Source organism: Hyperolius riggenbachi, chromosome 6, assembly GCF_040937935.1.
Source record: "Hyperolius riggenbachi isolate aHypRig1 chromosome 6, aHypRig1.pri, whole genome shotgun sequence".
Classification (NCBI taxonomy): domain Eukaryota; kingdom Metazoa; phylum Chordata; class Amphibia; order Anura; family Hyperoliidae; genus Hyperolius; species Hyperolius riggenbachi.
In genome coordinates this window covers 97,283,670-97,301,328 of record NC_090651.1, presented here as the reverse complement: position 1 = coordinate 97,301,328, position 17,659 = coordinate 97,283,670, and the positions used below count along the sequence as shown (strand labels likewise).

Below are 17,659 nucleotides of genomic sequence, written 5' to 3'. Positions count from 1 at the left end.
TACGCTGAATAATCTATTTATTGTTAACCATTTGAGTGAGCTCTAAATGCATGTCTGGGCAGTATTGATTTCTCTAATTTATATTTCACTATTGTGTTCCTTAGGCCTGTTCAGAGAACTGTATGTGCTTGCCATCTCTCCTCTAAAACTACCCATAGCCAATTATAATAGAAATGATAGATAATACACTCTATTTGATAGACACATTGCATCAAACGAGAACCTGTTACACAGCAAGGAACTCCTATTCATTCTAAATATAGAACATTGATTGGATGAACAACAGAATTCAGTAGGGACTGGAGAAGTGCCAAGCTGTTTTTTGGGAAGCCACATATGCCTCGATTCATCATTGTCTTTGAGATAACTTTTTCCAGTTTGTTAAATTACCGAATTCGAAGGTTTTTTCGCATTCGGTGTGAATTCGATAAAATATCGATAACAATTTGGTAACGTGTCGATATTTCCATTTTACAGCGGTAATTTAACATGAGGCCATAAAATTCCCATGGAATTGTGGGTAAAAGGCAGTCCTTTGAACACTACGTAGCAACATTCTGAATAGGGCTTAACACCTGGACCAGGATTCTGGAAGTGTCTTGGGACAATCCCACAATTTTGCCAGCTGCGGCTTGATAGGAACCTTTTCTAAAAAAAAAATATAGTGCAGCTAGCAAATTAGTTAACCCTGTCACTGCCTGTGTTCTCCTACAAGATGATTCAAGAGAAATGCAGATGTCCTGTTATAGCAAATAAATCTATTCTCTTGAAAATTGATATGGTTCTAGACCTTATTCTTGCCCTTCTGCACCTTTGAATCACTCTCAGCTGATACCTAACCACTTCAAATGGCTCCATCTTCTCTGTTAGCAATGATCTGACAGGAATAACGACAGAGCAGTGAAGGAGATAACGAATCCTAAATGTAACGCTAAACCCAGGGGCGTAACTAGGCCCCACCGGGCCCCCCTGCAGAATTTTAGAGCGGGCCCCCCCCCCTCCCCAGGGGCCCGCTCGTGGCCGTTTTGTGGGCTGGAGGGGTGGCAGCATGAGGGGAAAGCCTTGGCCACAGTCAGCGGGGAGAGGGGAAGTTCCCCCCTTCTCCCTCACCTCGGGGCTCTCCCCTCTGCGCTCCCCTCCAGCTAGCTACAATGTGTGGGCAGCGGGCAGATACAAACCTTCTTCCGTGAGTTCCATCACAGACTTCTCACTCTAGCGGCTGACGTCACTTCCGGAAGTGACGTCAGCCGCTAGAGCGAGAAGTCTGCGATGGAACGCACGGAAGAAGGTATGTATCTGCCCGCCGCTGCCCACACACTGTAGCTAGCTGGAGGGGAGCGCAGAGGGGAGAGCCCCGAGGTGAGGGAGAGGGGGGGGAACTTCCCCTCTCCCCGCCGACTGTGGCCAAGACTTTCCCCTCATGCTGCCACCCCTCCAGCCCCCACAAAACGGCCCCGAGCGGGCCCCGTGGGCGCAGGGGCTGCAGGGCCTATTGTTACGCCACTGGCTAAACCACGCCCACTTTCATTTTCATGAATTGCACTTTCTTCCGTTTGAACGCATCACTAACGAATGATTACCGAATTATTACCGAATGCTCGCTAACAGCTGTAGATAAATTTGATGAATCCTGAAATCAACTTAACGAATTTGGTATTTTACCCAACTGTCATTAACCAATTCGATAAGTCTTGATGAATCGAGGCCCTAGTAGTGTGTTACAGTAATCAAGACAGAAAATAAGAGCATGTACAAGTATTTTAGTAGCCTCTTGTGAAAGGAGGGGACAAATTCTGCAGATTTTTTTTGTAATGGAAGTAGGCCCAAATTGCTTTTTGTCTTACATTCATTGTCTAAAATTCAATTCACAACATTCAGACTGAGGCATTCATATCTGGCTGGTTTTTTGCTAAAGGGGCACTTGGCAAAAAATTGTAAACTGGAAAATATGTGCAAACATAGACAAATAAAAAGTTCATAGTTTCCAGAGTAAAATGAGCCATACATTACTTTTCTCCTATGTTGCTGTCACAGTAGGTAGTAGAAATCTGACAAGCAACAGATTTTGGACTAGTCCATCTCTTAATGGGGGATTCTCAGGGATTTATTTATTTTCAAATGCACTTAGTGAATGGCAGTTGCTCTGTCCAACTGCCAAAAAACTGTGTAGCGAGCAGGGAAGCTGGCCAGCATCATTGTTTAAATGCTTTTTAGAGAATATATTTATAAAGAATAAAAGCCTTGCTGAGAATCCCCTATGAAGAGATGGACTAGTCCAAAACGTTCTTCCTATTTGTCTATGTGTGCAAAATTTTTTACAATTTATAGTGCCCCTTTAAGCTTCCAGTATTGGCTGATGAAGCGGGATATTACCCGTGAAATGTGTTTTCTTGAATAAAACTATTTTTCAGTTTAAGTCGACTTTTCAGTCCAAGTGTGGGAGATAAGTTCACCACTACCTCCCTTTTAAGCAGTTTTTAACGGTATTACCAACTGTTCTTCATGTGATTCCACCTCTGGCGAAGTGGGGTTACCCCATTTCTTCACATCTACGAAGAGCGACATTTTTGACCCCATGTGGGGCGGGTTAAATCCCCCCACCTGCCATCACAGTGGTTACCAGTGGCAACCCACCTTTGTGAGTATATTACCACATTGAATTCACCACCACATATATTGAATCGACATATTCCCTATTGGGGCTCTCAATCTCTTTTGTCTTTCTACTAACATACATTTCTGTTATGCCCGTCAGATTACTGCAGCCTGTAATGAAGAAAGGAGACATCCGTAGTGGAATGAGGAAAATCTTCTCCAGTATTGGCCTGACCTCCCGACCCAGATTGGAACGTTTCCAATCCTCCAGTCTGGAGCAGATCTCTCTGTCAGACAGTCATGGCAGAAGCTCCTCAGCAGATGGAGACAGCGAATCACGTGATGGGTCCATGAATCCAGGGAAAATCAAGAAGAGTCCGTCACTTCAATCACTGAAGCTGGTGAGTAGAAGCAAATTGCTGGCTGAATAAACATCCATGAACACAGCTTGCTGTATATGCACAGCAGGCGACGAGTGATAAGTGCCTCTTGTGATACCTACTCACTGGCCCTCTGGCAGCTTATTATCTGCCTTCAGCACCTGCTTTATCTGCGTATGTGTACTGTCCACAGAGCACAGTGTTCTTCACTATTAACCAGATCCCTGCCAGTGACTGCTGCACAGAAAGTTGGAGAGGAAAGGACAGCCAGGCATCAGATCATTGTCATTATTACATGTGTGATTTGGATGCCACTAAGTGGTTTAAAGTCCATTACAGACATTTAACAGTCCGTTCATAATGATTTGGGCCAACAGTTTGGTTTCTATACAGGCTTCACGTTTTCTGCATCTTTCAGAACTGGTTGATCAACAATTAACCACAGCATATTTTTTTTGCCCAGTTGCTGTGTCCTCAGCTTCTTTTCCCTTCCCCTTTCCTTAGCACAGTACACAAACTCTCATGGATCTGCTGGCAAATTGTTGACCAAAACAATCACTTATTATTGTTTCATCCTTTTCGGTTCTGTAAGTGCCATTATCAACTGAAGGGTGATCCCCCATGCTGGTAAATCTCTGCCAGAATGGACGGGGAGGAGTCTGCATAGCTTTGTACTGTATCCAGTGGCTGCATAGCTTTGTACTGTATCCAATGGCTGCATAGCTTTGTTTGTACTGTATTCAATGGCTGCATAACTTTGTACTATATCCAATGGCTGCATAGCTTTGTACTGTATCCAATAGCTGATTAGCTTTATACTGTATCCAATGGCTTCATAGCTTTGTATCCAATGGCTGCATAGCACTGTATCCAATGGCTGCATAGCTTTGTACTGTATCCAATGGCTGCATAGCACTGTATCCAATGGCTGCATAGCTTTGTACTGTATCCAATGGCTGCATAGCTTTGTACTGTATCCAATGGCTGCATAGCTGTGTACTGTATCCAATGGTTGCATAGCTTCATACTGTATTCAATGACTGCATAGCATTTTACTGTATCCTAAGGCTGCAAAGCGTTTTACTGTAGCCTAAGGCTGCATAGCTTTTTACTGTATCCTAAGGCTGCATAACTTTGTACTGTATCCAAAAGTGGAGTGCTAGACTAGGTTTGAGTGATTCTCAGTTACATTTTTGCTTACATAGTACAGATAGCTCATGGTGACCCAGATCCACTTTACCTAAATCTAATGGAGTGGACAAGGTGGTAGAGTTGATAGTTACTACCCCAATCAACTGGTGAGGAATTGATCACTTGCTATATCTCGATAATACTGATTTGTATATGGGCCAGCTTGTACTTTGTACTGATTATCACCTTAATTGTAAATTACCGTATTTTTCGGACTATAAGACGCACTTTTTCTCCCCCAAAAGTGGGGGGAAAAAGTTGCTGCGTCTTATAGTCCAAATGTAACAATTTACCTGTCTGGGCGGGCACTGGGTCAGCAGCAGCAGAGTTATCCGGAGGTGTTCCAGCATAGCAGCAGCTGCTGCAATCTGTATGCCGGTGTCCATCATCTTGTACCCCGAGCTGCGGCAGTGGGATCAGCTGTACATCTCCCTGGGTGGCATAGCAGCAGCCGCTGCAATCATCTGCAATGCCTATGTGTATCTGCGGCTTGTCCCCCGAGCGGCTCCAGCAGCAGCGTAATCTGAGATAACTCCCCGGGTGGCATGGCTGTAAATGCTAATAAGATTGCTTATGCATTGCGCCTCTTCTGCCCCGCATCAGCCGCGCGTCATTGTAATACAGGCACAGCGGGACATCTTCAGCCACGTTACTATCAATGTCCGGCAGAGACCTCTGAACTGCTTCCTTATTGGCTCGCCACATGACCCCGGCGCACGTGCGACACAGGTCATCAGAGGGCACCAATAAGGAAGCAGTTCAGAGGTCTCTGCCAGACATTGATAGTAACGTGGCTGAAGATGTCCCGCTGTGCCTGTATTACAATGACGCGCGGCTGATACGGGGCAGAAGAGGCGCAATGCATAAGCAATCTTATTAGCATTTACAGCCATGCCACCCGGGGAGTTATCTCAGATTACGCTGCTGCTGGAGCCGCTCGGGGGACAAGCCGCAGATACACATAGGCATTGCAGATGATTGCAGCGGCTGCTGCTATGCCACCCAGGGAGATGTACAGCTGATCCCACTGCCGCAGCTCGGGGTACAAGATGATGGACACCGGCATACAGATTGCAGCAGCTGCTGCTATGCTGGAACATCTCCGGATAACTCTGCTGCCACGAACCTCCTCATTATGGGTGAGCTTTTAATTTAATAGTAATGGTTAATTAGTGTAGCTAGGTTCGAGGGGGGGGGGGGGGGGGTGACAGGGCTTTGTGAAGTGTAGTATAGTGTAGCTGGGAGGGGGGGATACATCAGTGGTTAGTGAAGTATAGTGTAGCTGGGTGGGGGGATACATCAGTGGTTAGTGAAGTATAGTGTAGCTGGGTGTGGGGGATATACATTAGTGGTTAGTGAAGTATACTGTAGCTGGGTGGGGGGATACATCAGTGGTTAGTGAAGTATAGTGTAGCTGCGTGGGGGGGATACATCAGTGGTTAGTGAAGTATAGTGTAACTGGGTGGGGGGATACATTAGTGGTTAGTGAAGTATAGTGTAGCTGGGTGGGGGGATACATTAGTGGTTAGTGAAGTATAGTGTAGCTGGGTGGGAGGATACATTAGTGGTTAGTGAAGTATAGTGTAGCTGGGGGTGAGGTATCAGTTGTTAGTGTAGTTGGTGGGGCAGAAGTGGTTAGTGTAGCTGGGCAGTATAACTTAGACAGAAACATCTTAGGGGGAGGTTAAAGGTCTATAGGAGACTCCTGGACCATAGAGGCACCTAGATTTAGTATTTTTTTTTATTTTTTCCTGGTTTTTGCCCTCTAAATCTAGGTGCGTCTTATAGTCCGGAGCGTCTTATAGTCCGAAAAATACGGTAGTTATTTACTTAAGACTTAGCCTTAACATTATAGACGTGAGACTTCTGTCTCCTGTTACAATATTTTATGGTCACATCTGGTGACAGTCAAATTTAATAGCTGCTGAATTTGCTGCTTAATTCCTAGTGTGTAGTCCTTCTGCTCCTCTTTGTTGCTAAAGGTGTGTACACACGCTCAATTTCTGCCACCGGCAGAGATCAGAACTCAGTTCATCGGCGACAGTTTTGGGCCCACTGCTGTTCTGTTACTATGGAGAGGGACAGAGGAGGTGACTGTGCGGCGCATAGCGGAGTGGCAAAGTCCGGCAGGGTGAGTTGCAGAACAGTACCCTCTGTCTGAGAAGATCCCCCAGGCTGAATGCTCACAGACTTATTGGGGAGGATTGGGGCCGCTGTACACATGCCACATTCTTGGCACAGACATCCACCATTGTCAGCACCCATCTAGTGTGTTAATAATTTAGTGGCACATTATTAAAGTCTCCCACGTCGTTTAGCTAAAAAGAAAAAAACTTCAGGTGTGTACATAAAACAGCTAAACCTTTTACAGTCAAACTGTATAATGATTATATATCTTATGCCTAATACACACAGTACGATTTTCCGTGCGATAGATGGATCTGACTGATAAAATCCATCATGTCCAATATTGCTCCCGATCGTTTCTGCGCTCGATTTCTCATAGCGGTGAATGGAAAAATAAAAGAAAAACGAAAGAAGATAAGAGAGTTGAGCACAGAATCGAGTGCAGAATCGTGCGGGAAAAACGATCGGGTCTGAAAATCTTACCGTGTGTACCCAGCATTATAGGTATCATTCAAGGTGGCCATACAATTAAAAATGGCCTTAAAATTGACCTTATAGAGGAATCTGACCAGAGAGGGATCTATAGCGCCCACACTTTGTACACAGATCTTCAATACATTCCAGCATGAAATCTATTGAAAATCTGTTGAGCTGCTTCCTGCCGCTCCCCCAACTTTAATGTATCCCCCGGTGTTGTCAGCAGAGCTGTTCTCTTCTCTCTGCCTCACATGTCCAGTGTCATCTCTCCATGCTGTGGCTCTCCTCCTGTGTCCTATCCTGGGGCACTTGTGTCATGTGACAAACACCGGACGTCTGGCATGTATGCCACGGTGCTGCTAGTGTTTTCATCTGCCATCTCCAATTCAAAAGCCGATATCGATGTGCCCAAATAATTTTGATAGCACTTTCCCAACTACTTTTTGTACTTTTTCAATTGCAGAGTGCTGAAATGTTATTTTAAATAGAAGATCCAAATGTATCTCCTGGGAGAAAAGTCAGGAGAAAAAGTGAATTGCATATTGGCCAATGTGTGCAAACATAAGCACATGTGCCCCTACATCCTTTCTCCCTATATAATAATAATAATAATCCAAACATTTGTATAGAGCGCTTTTCTCCTGTCGGACTCAAAGCGCTCAAGAGCTGCAGCCACTGGGACGCGCTCAGGAGGCCACCCTGCAGTGTTAGGGAGTCTTGCCTTGAACTCCTTACTGAATAGGAACTGACCTAGCCAGGATTTGAACCCTGGTCTCCCATGTCAAAGTTGGTGCCCTTAACCAGTACACTATTCAGCCATGTGTATGGGGATTCCATTAGTGACTAACATGTCAAATATTTTGCTAACAGAATTATAATAATAATACGACTATGTTGTTCCCTGAACAATGCAGGAGGTTGCATATTGTGGATCAGATCAGGTCACAAGACTTCGCTGGATGATGGAAAACAGACAAATGCACCAGCCTGAGCGCACATCTAGAGTACACACCACCATCACTCAGCAATTCTAATATAAATAGTTTACTATACAATAATATAAATCTGAGAACCCTAGACAGGTTTATAAAGTGATTCATAATTCCATGAGGCATACAGCAACAAACTGAACAGATAATGCAGCCAAATGAATCAGGCCAGTACATAGGCAGCAGGCAAGGGGTTAAGTCCATAAAGCAAACAGTGGTTGGGATATTAGACAGACTTCTATTTCAAGGCCTTATACACACTGTCACATCGTCAGCCAACCCTACAGGCAATCAATCATTCCGATTTCTTCAATCAGGAATTTGATTGGACAGAAACGCCAAATCCAGGTACTTGTGTACAATGGCTCTTCAGTCTGATCTTTGGATACAAAACAGACAAGAAATCACAGGGACACCAGGAGCCCAATCTGGTGTACTGCGTTCCAGGTCAAGGGAAACATGTAGATGTGTATATTTATATAAAAAAAAAAAATAATAAAGAGCAATAAATAATAAACAAAATCCATAGCCATGGAAGTACAAAAAGCACTCTAATGGCTCACACACAATATAAGCGCTTTTCTGAACGTTTGCGATTGATCTGCACTTTCTGAGCGCTTTTTAAAAATTGTTCCCATTCACTTGCATAAAAATCGTGTAAAAATCACAGCAATCGCATAAAAACGTATGCGATAACAGCTATTTTTACCGCGATTTTAAAGCAACTGAATGGGAGAGATTTTTTAAAAAGCGCTCAGAAAGCGCTGATCAATCGTAAACGCTCAGAAAGCGCCTTATAGTGTGTCTGAGCCCTAAGCCATCAGACAACTATGGCAAACCTATTCATAAACACACCACCTTATATCAAAATATAGTATGGTAGCTTTATGAAGAGATAAATACCATGTTAAAACCAAATTTAAAAAAAGGGGGGAGGGGGGCGGAAGTCATAAGAATGCAAGAAGTACATAATACATCAGACAATATTCAAATAATACCCTCTAAGTAAATGGCAACCGGAAAATCAAAATGCAATATACACTAACAGCAGTCACAAACACAGTCCAAAGGGCTGCAGCACGGCTGTGGCCCTAAATAGCGAGAGGCCACTGAGAGCAGAAATGCAAACTGCCAAAAGCCACTTACCCTGGGGTTACTCTAGTAGCACTCCGTGAACTGACCTCCACGCCATACTCACGCGTTCCGCACCCCAGTGCTTCCTCAGAATATTCACGGAGATGGTATTATTTGAGTATTGCCTGGTGTATTATGTGCTTCTTGCATTCTTATGACTGACGTCCGCCCCTTGTTTTTTGTTTTGGTTTTAACATGGGATATGTCCCTTGATTAAGATACCATATTATATTTTGATATCAGGTGGTGTATTTTTTTGAATATGTTTGCCATGGATGTCTGATGATTTAGTGTATAGTAATATTGTCATACTCACCGCAGTGGTTTCCTCCGGCGTTCCCATGCGCATGTCTTTACGCGCTCACGCGGGTGCACTGGGTTTTATGGTTCTTCCCAGGTCCTTATGGCGTTACACTGTGTGCGCACGCGCGTCAACTGTTGCGCACGCATGCGCAGGCGTTAGTTCCAGCACTGCACTCTACTGCAGTGCTGTTCGTTCTGACAGTTTTGGCGATTGTGCTAGCGCTCCTAGTGTATTATTCTATTGATTCTTGTTGTGACCCCGGCTATCCCCTGATCTCCGCCTGTCCTGACCTCGGCTTGTGACCTCGACTATCCTCTGATCTCCGCCTGTCCTGACCTCGGCTTGTGATCTCAACTATCCTCTGATCTCCGCTTGTCCTGACCTCGGCTTGTGACCTCGACTATCCTCTGATCTCCGCCTGCCCAGACCTTTGGCTTGTGACCCCGACCTCCGCTGATTGCCGCCTGTCCTGACCTTTGGCCTGTTACTGGAATACGTCTCAACCCACTCCGCTGAGCAGCGTCTCCTGTTCTCCAATCCACTGTGGGATTACCTCAAGCGCAACCTGATGGGCACTAGACAGCGAAGTTCCTGCACTCCCCTCAAGGGGGTGTGGGTGAAGACCCATGGTCACTTAGACTCTGTGCTTGGGTGGTCCGTATCGCAGTGGGGAGGTCAACAGTTCCTGCATCATAACAAATATACTAACATGCGTGGGTTGCTTTATCAGGCAACCACTTTAACCAGAATATGGGGAAGTAACTTCCCCACTCAGCCTTTTAGGTCCTCGTAAGAACCTAATGTGTGCAGCATAAAGTTCCAATAAACCCCCACAGGGGTAAGCTGGGATTCAAGTATCAACTGGAGGTGAGCAATCAACAGTAAATAGACTATAAAATTCTAAAAGTGTTTGCACATGTTAGACCACATGTGCAATACTTTTGGATAAAAAAAAATCTGAAATCGTTATAAGGGAATCATTGGGAAGGTAAGTTCGCACTTATCTTCCTACGTTCACTTGTTGGAATTGTATAGTCTATATACTGTTTATTGTGTGCTTCCAGTTGCTTCTTGAATCAGGCCTGATCTTTCGGTCCTAGTTAGGGCTAGTTCACACCAAAATCGTTTGTAGTGTGATCATAAACACTTAACGTAGCAATTTGCAGTAGTGATTCCCGGCATGTGCCTAGCAATTTTCTACTTCTGCCTAGCGATTTTGGAGCATTTGAGTTGAGCGATTTTGTAGTTCTTGTAGCAAAACAGAAAGTACACTGTGACCTGTAAGTGAACAGCTCTGGCCTATCCCCCCCACCCCCCACAAAAAAAACAAAACTTTGAAAATTGCTCCGTTCTGCAATTTTACAGTTTTCATATACAGTGGAACCTTGGTTTGCGAGCATAATTCGTTCCAGAAACATGCTTGTAGTTCAAAGCACTCTTATATCAAAGCGATTTGTTCCACAATCCAAAAACAGTTGTAGTAAAATAGTATAAAATAAAAATATAAACAAGACTTTCACTATAACTAACAGAATCATTGCCATCTGTTGGCTCGCCCCAACCTTTTTTGTGTGTGTGGCTTTAACAAGGAACTTATCCAGCGACAGTTACTTTTGAGGATTTCATGGAAATGTGACTTTGCACAGTCTCTGCACTCAGATTAAGTACAATTCTGCAACCCCAAAGGGAGAAGATTTAGCGGCTCATTTGTGATGACTTGACGCATTTATACTTTTTGTTTTGCTTGTATATCAAATCAAAATATCACAAACTTTTTTGTTTGTATTACAAAGTGCTCTTAAACCAAGTTACTCTCAATCCAAGGTTTTACTGTACTTTACATTCAGGCTGGATTTACACTTAGATGCATTGCTTTGAGTTACGTCGATTTGCAACCCATTGAAAAAGCGTGCTGCAATGCAACGCAATGCATCTAAGGCCTGGAATCCACTAAACAGCGTAAAGCGCTATTGCAATCGGTAGTGATTTGCGATAGCTTTTTTTGTAAGCCATTTTGGGAGCCATTTCCCTACTCCTATACAATTCATTAGCAATGTCCCATCCATTTCCACTGGAAGAGCGTTTAGGGAAATCGCTAGTGATTGAAAGCTAGTGCTCCTAGTGTATTATTGTAATGATATTCTAAGCCTATTCTAAGGCTTTGTTCACATCTAAAATCACAATCGCTGACGCCAGCGTTTTGTGATTTTGTGAGTGTTTTTAAGCGCTTACCTTCATGCTGCGATTTTTTGTAAAAGCGCTTCTCTAAGCGCTTTTGCAGAGCGATTTGATTTTACACTTCCTGACGCAAGTCAGGAAGCGAACTCTTTGACCCGGAAAATAATAAATACAATGTATTTATTCTTGCACTGGGTAAATCGCTATTCAAATCGATTTTTCAAGCGTTTCGCAATTTCCCTATACCTTCCATTAAGGCAAATCGCCTCAAAAATGGTACAGGCAGCACTTTGGTAAACGGTTTGGAATCAAACTGCTCAGATGTGAACACTCTCATAGGGAATCGTTGCACAAGCGCTTTTAGGGCGATTTTGAAAATCGATGGCACTTAGAAAAAGGCGAAAACGCCCTAGGTGTGAACACACCCTTAACGCTAAAAAAAAAAAAAGCTCTAGTGGGTTCCAGGCCTAAGTGTAAACCCAGCCTGAAGTGTAATCCTATCCAAAATGCCGCAGGACTTGTGTTTGAGAAAAAAAAAATCACATTGCTCGCTCTGGTGTGAACTAGCTCACACAAACTCATTAGCCAAGCGCTTTTCGAAACTCTGGCGTGCTTCAAAAGCTCTCTTGGTGTAAACCAGCCCTAAGTTATGTCACATATATCCACCAATGATGTTCACATCCACACAGTCTGATGTGCATGACCAATTACTGTTTATTGGTATTTCCGATAGGTCCACAGAAAAAATTATTCCTGATCATTGGACAATCCATTCATTTTGTTGAGATGTGAATGCTGTCTTGTGTGTACAAGGCCTAAGCAAACAATAAGCAAATGGATGTAATCAGTCAGGTAATACCTAGGCCATTATCAGCTGCTTTTGTGTGCAGAAGAAAATTTGGTGCTAGTCTAAATTTAGGGGACCCAGTAGGAAGCCTCATGAGGAATTTTTCTAACGGGATTTGGTGGACGGCACCCTCTCAACATTCAGGTTTTAGATAGGCTGTAATAAACTATGCTGTGTCCTCAAAACTATACTAGTGCTGAACATTCTAGGTAGATTTGACCAACATCACTGAATCTGTTTCCTGTCTGTTGGTGCGGTCTCTGAGTATATGGCTTGCAGTATGAGGGCTCAAACCCACTAGAAGCCTTTTCTAAGCACTAGTGATTTGAAAAAGCTCTTGCTAATGCAATGCTATGGGGGATTTTTATAAAATCACATCACTCAAGTGGAATCACACCCATAGCATTACATTAGCAAGAGCTTTTTAAAGAGAATCCGAGGTGGCATATGATAATCCTAATAGGACCCAGAGGCATGTCGTGTGCACAATGACATGCCTCTGGGTCATTGTACCGCCGCTGCCAGCCCCCCGCGCCGCGCTGCATCCCCTTAAAGATCGCAATCTGCTTGTGGCTAGCTGGCTTTATTTATGTGAGGCTGTCAGTCAGCCTTGTAGCATTTCCGCCTGGATTCCAGGCTCCCCCCACCGCTCTCCGCCTCTGTTAGCTTCCTCCACTAGGAAACTAAGCCGAAAAAATGGGCTTGGTCATGATGTCATGTGGGCGGGGCTAACTGTAATGTAGTTATACCAGCTAATGTAGTTACATTAAAAAAAATATGAAGTAAATGCACATAATGACAGACAACATTTCACCAGTAAATGCATGTAATGAGAGACAGCGTTTCACCAGTAAATTCACATAAGAGACAGACAGCCTTTCACCAATAAATGCATGTAATGAGAAACAGCCTTTCGCCAGTAAATGCGCATAATGAGAGACAGCCTTTCTCCAGTAAATGCACATAAGAGACAGTGTTTTACCAGTAAATGCACATAACAGACAGCGTTTCACCAGTAAATGCACATAACAGACAGCGTTTCACCAGTAAATGCACATAACAGACAGCGTTTCACCAGTAAATGCACATGACAGACAGCCTTTCACCAGTAAATGCATCTAATGAGAGACAGCGTTTCACCAGTAAATGCACATAAGAGACAGCGTTTCACCAGTAAATGCATTTACTGACAGACAGCCTTTCACCAGTAAATGCATGTAGAGACAGTGTTTCACCAGTAAATGCACGTAATGACAGACAGCCGTTGTCCCCAGTATATGTAGCCAGGTCTATAGGTGTCCCCAGTATATGTAGCCAGGTCTATAGGTGTCCCCAGTATATGTAGCCAGGTGTATAGCTGTCTCCAGTATATGTAGCCAGGTGTATAGCTGTCTCCAGTATATGAAGCAAGGTGTATAGCTGTCCCCAGTATATGTAGCCAGGTCTATAGGTGTCCCCAGTATATGTAGCCAGGACTTACCGTGTCCCCAGTATAGCCAGGTGTATAGATGTCCCCAGGAGGGGAGGCAGCACAGAGAAGAGGCAGGGTGGGCACAGTGTTGGGGAAGAGGGGACGTCTCCCCCTCTTCCCTCACCTGGGACTCCCCCCTCCAGATTTGAGCGGGCGACAGCAGAACACTTCCTATTCCCGACGTGCCTCTCCTCGCCGGCTCTGCGTTCCAGAACCAGGAAACAGGCGGAGGCGGCGGGCTGATTCCCTTTGAGCGCCTCAAAGTTTGAGTGGACAAAGTATTTATTTGAGGGGCGATGCTCCCTTTTGCCCCAGCGTATAGCCGGCTCTGGCAGGTGGTGCTGGCAGCGGTGGTACAATGACCCAGGGGCATGTCATTGTGCACACGACATGCCTCTGGGTCCTATTAGGATAATCATTAGCCACCTCGGGTTCTCTTTAAAACACAAAGCGCTCCTAAAGTGGGTTCCAGGCCTGAGACTGTTAGGGTCAGTATCCAAAAAGTACAAATTCATAATGCAATTGCATTAAAAATGCATAATTTTTGCCTTAAAAATGAAACCAATGCATGTCAATGGAGTCATTTCCATTGAATGCAAATTTTCGTATGCTGTGCAATGCAGACCAAATATGGATTGTATGCGGCAGATTTCTGCACCACGCATCCGCTTCCCATGTAAGGATTGTTGGACGCATATGAAAATTTGCATACAGGAAAACATATGCACATTGTAATAACTTGTAAAAATTGACCCTTATACATTGACTCGTTCTGTCAGACAATATAATTGCATAGCAAACGTGATTCAGTTATATTGTAGTGGTGTGTTCACATAGTGCATGTGGTGGTATTCTTAACAATAACGCAAGGCATGTTGTGTGTTGCTGGACAACGTGCTTATTAACAGTTTTGGTGAAGCATATTTTTCATGTACTGTACTTCTTCACTGTATGCATTGCATGGCATTCATAATGCACAATGTGACTTTTCCCCTCAGTTACATTCAATCCTGTTTTTACAGGGGTGTGCAGTGTAAAACTAGCCTAAGGCCTGTGATATGTCACTTTTTTACAACAACAACTAATATAATTTGTAAAGTGCTTCTCTCCCATAGGACTCAAAGTGCATAAGCACGGCTCAGACCAGTAATTGGTTGATTGGTAAATTGTGGTACAGAGGAAGAATTCTAGAAGTCCGCAAATGCCGGGCTAAACATGTGGCTTTTCAGTCTGGATTTGAATAGCTCCAGGGAAAGGGCTGTCTTTACTGGGTGTGATAGGGAATTCCAAAGAGTAGGGGCAGTATGACAGAAAGCTCTGGCTCCAAAGGTTTTGAGGTGGACTCTGGGGGTGACCAAGTTAATGGATCCTGCTGATCTGAGGTTGTGAGGGGCGTGGTGCAGTTTCAGCTAGTCCTTCGTGTATCCAGGAATGCCAACAGTCCAATCTTGAAGAGTATTTTACATTTTATAGGTAGCCAGTGCAGTGAGCAAAGAATTGGTGTAATGTGACAGTGGCAAAGCTGGTTTGTTAGTAATCTGGCAGCAGCATTCTGTACTAGTTGCAGGCGGTACAGGTCTTTGTTTGGGAGGCCTGCATAGAGGGCATTGCAGTAGTTCAGCCATGATGTGATGAAGATGTAAACTAGGGTTTGAAGCTCCTCTGGGGGAATGAGATGTTTAGTTTTTTGCAATGTTCCTCAGATAAAAGTAGGAAGTTTTGACTACAGTCGAGATTTGGTTTCTGAAACTCAGTTCACCATCTATTAGCACACCAAGGCTGCGCGCAATTTTACCACCTCCATGTAGTATGAGAGCTTGCCTACACAATCTTTTTATAGCATTTAAAATCTGTTGGCCTGCATACGATATGCAAGTGGTAAAACTGGCCAGTCAAAATTTGATGTGTGTATGCTCTCAAAAACGTATCGATTCCATTAATCTGATCAAATAAGCAAGTGGAAATTCGGCTGTTAATGGACAGACCAATCCAGGAAACGATGAATTGGCCGGGGAATTATCATTAATGGCCACCTTTAGAGTGCATACACACCTGCAATTTTGATTGACCAATCACTGACCAATTTTAACACTGCCATGTGGTGTGAGGGCCAACAGACTATGAGCACTTTGTGTAGGTAAGCTCTTGGAATAAATAGAAGTGGTGAAATTAGCCATTCAAAATGTGATGTGGGTACCAGGCTTCAGGCCTGGCACACACATGTTCAAATTTCATTGTTCAATAATTGGCAGTTTTACCACTCCATGTAGTATGAGCGGCATGTGTGGGTAAACTCTCATACTATATGGAAGTAGTAACATTTGTCAGTCATTGGCCAATAAAAATTGAAGGTGTGTACCAGGCTGGGCCACTTCTTCTGTGACATTGAGGCTGGGAGCACACTAGGCAGTGCAGAAAAACATGCGTTTTTAATTTTTTTGCTGCGTTGTTGTATGCGTTTATATTTTTACCATTTCCCCTAATCAATGGAGAAAAAAAAAAACGTATCATATTTGTATTTTCAAAATGCAAAGAAGGCAAATTTCACCAAGCTTTGCTTATTAGTAGGAGGGCTTTTCTGTCTGTTTTATCCCCCTATACATTCCTTGTGGGTTGGGTCACCCTGAGCTGCTTGGTTACTCTGTTGTACTGGTCCAAGCCCTATCCCATACAGCCATATCAATCCCTGCCATGTACTGATGAGGGCCACAAGCCCGAAACAGGCTGTCTACATGTGGGGTTGGTGTGGCTGTGTAATATTTAAAGCTATAGGCTTGCTATACACCAGCGGTTCTGGATGCTTGCCTTGCTTACAAGGGCGAAAAGGGATAATTTGCATATTCAGTAGTGGAGCATTGTGGGTAACCACAAATGTTCACTTATAGCTGAATTATTGTAAATTTCCTTCTGTTTTAAGAAAGCAAATTTCACCAAACTGCATGTAAAAGTGCATTCCTCTGCATCTCCATTGAGAGACATTATGTGCGTTTTACATGCGTTTTTGAAAATTATGCAGCAAGCTGTGCGTTTAAAAAAAAAAAAAACAATCTAAAACGCACATATGAGTTTTTACACGCGGCCCCCTAGCGCTTCTGCCTGGTGTGTTCCTAGCCTTTAGCATAAATCTGTCCTACATGTTCTCAGAGCCATTGCCATAGAAAGTGAAGCTCCTGTGACCCAAAAACCTTCATATATTCCTTGCTACATATGTAGCCACTTGATTTGGGCTAGAAGAAGCCTGATCCTGGTGCCACCTTACTTGACATGTGTGCCCATCAGTGTTTACTCAGTGACATGATCCAGGTCAGCAGTCTGTGCATGGTTGGGTGCTTAGAAAGATACAGAACTCATCACATATGCTAGTTATAGAGGATATTTCTGAATCATCCAGTAATTAGCATCCCCTTGAGATGCCATCCCTGTCACCCTGACTCCCGGGGGATTCATGGCTGCGGAGGAGCCCTGTGGGTATCAGTCTGGCAGAGGCAGCCTAGTAGTGATCCATACATTGTATGTGCAGACTCAGGCTAATACAGACAGGCAGTGGGGAAATATTAGCACAGCCTGCAGGGCTTTATTTCATCAGGGCATCTCTGCTGGGATGGCGGTGACAGCACGGGAGCTGCTCTGCCATAACTAGCTCAGCATTGCATTATATAGATTTCCTAGCTAATTGCATTAACTGGTAGAAATACACAGAGCTGTCCTGTGCTGCAGATGATGCACGTCACTTACTGAGTATTATGGCTACACCAAGCCCTTACTGCACAATTCAACAACTGAGCTGATTGGCTGACAATATAGTGTATGTGACTACTGAAGACTTTTTGGTTTTTAAGTTCCCTTTATTAAAAGGCTGAGTACAATAGGTAGTTTATTTTATAAAGAGAGTAGAGATAGCAGCCTCCATATTCCTCAGTTTGGCTACTTCTGCACTGTTGAGGTGTGATTTGTGGGACAATATAA

At 43.9% G+C, this 17,659-nt stretch overlaps 1 protein-coding gene and 1 long non-coding RNA gene across 3 annotated transcripts in view; one reads left to right on the top strand and one right to left on the bottom strand.

Annotated features, from left to right (window-relative positions):
• The window catches only part of LOC137521011 (uncharacterized), a 79,909-nt gene that overhangs the window by 11,357 nt on the left and 50,893 nt on the right, over nucleotides 1-17,659 (bottom strand). The window lies entirely within an intron of this gene.
• KIAA1614 (KIAA1614 ortholog) overlaps nucleotides 1-17,659 on the top strand; it is a 114,493-nt gene that overhangs the window by 70,799 nt on the left and 26,035 nt on the right. For both annotated transcript variants that reach the window (XM_068239710.1, XM_068239709.1), the window contains exon 7: nucleotides 2,756-2,996. In XM_068239710.1, coding sequence (XP_068095811.1) covers nucleotides 2,756-2,996 — 241 coding nt within the window. The remainder of the gene's footprint in view (nucleotides 1-2,755; nucleotides 2,997-17,659) is intronic.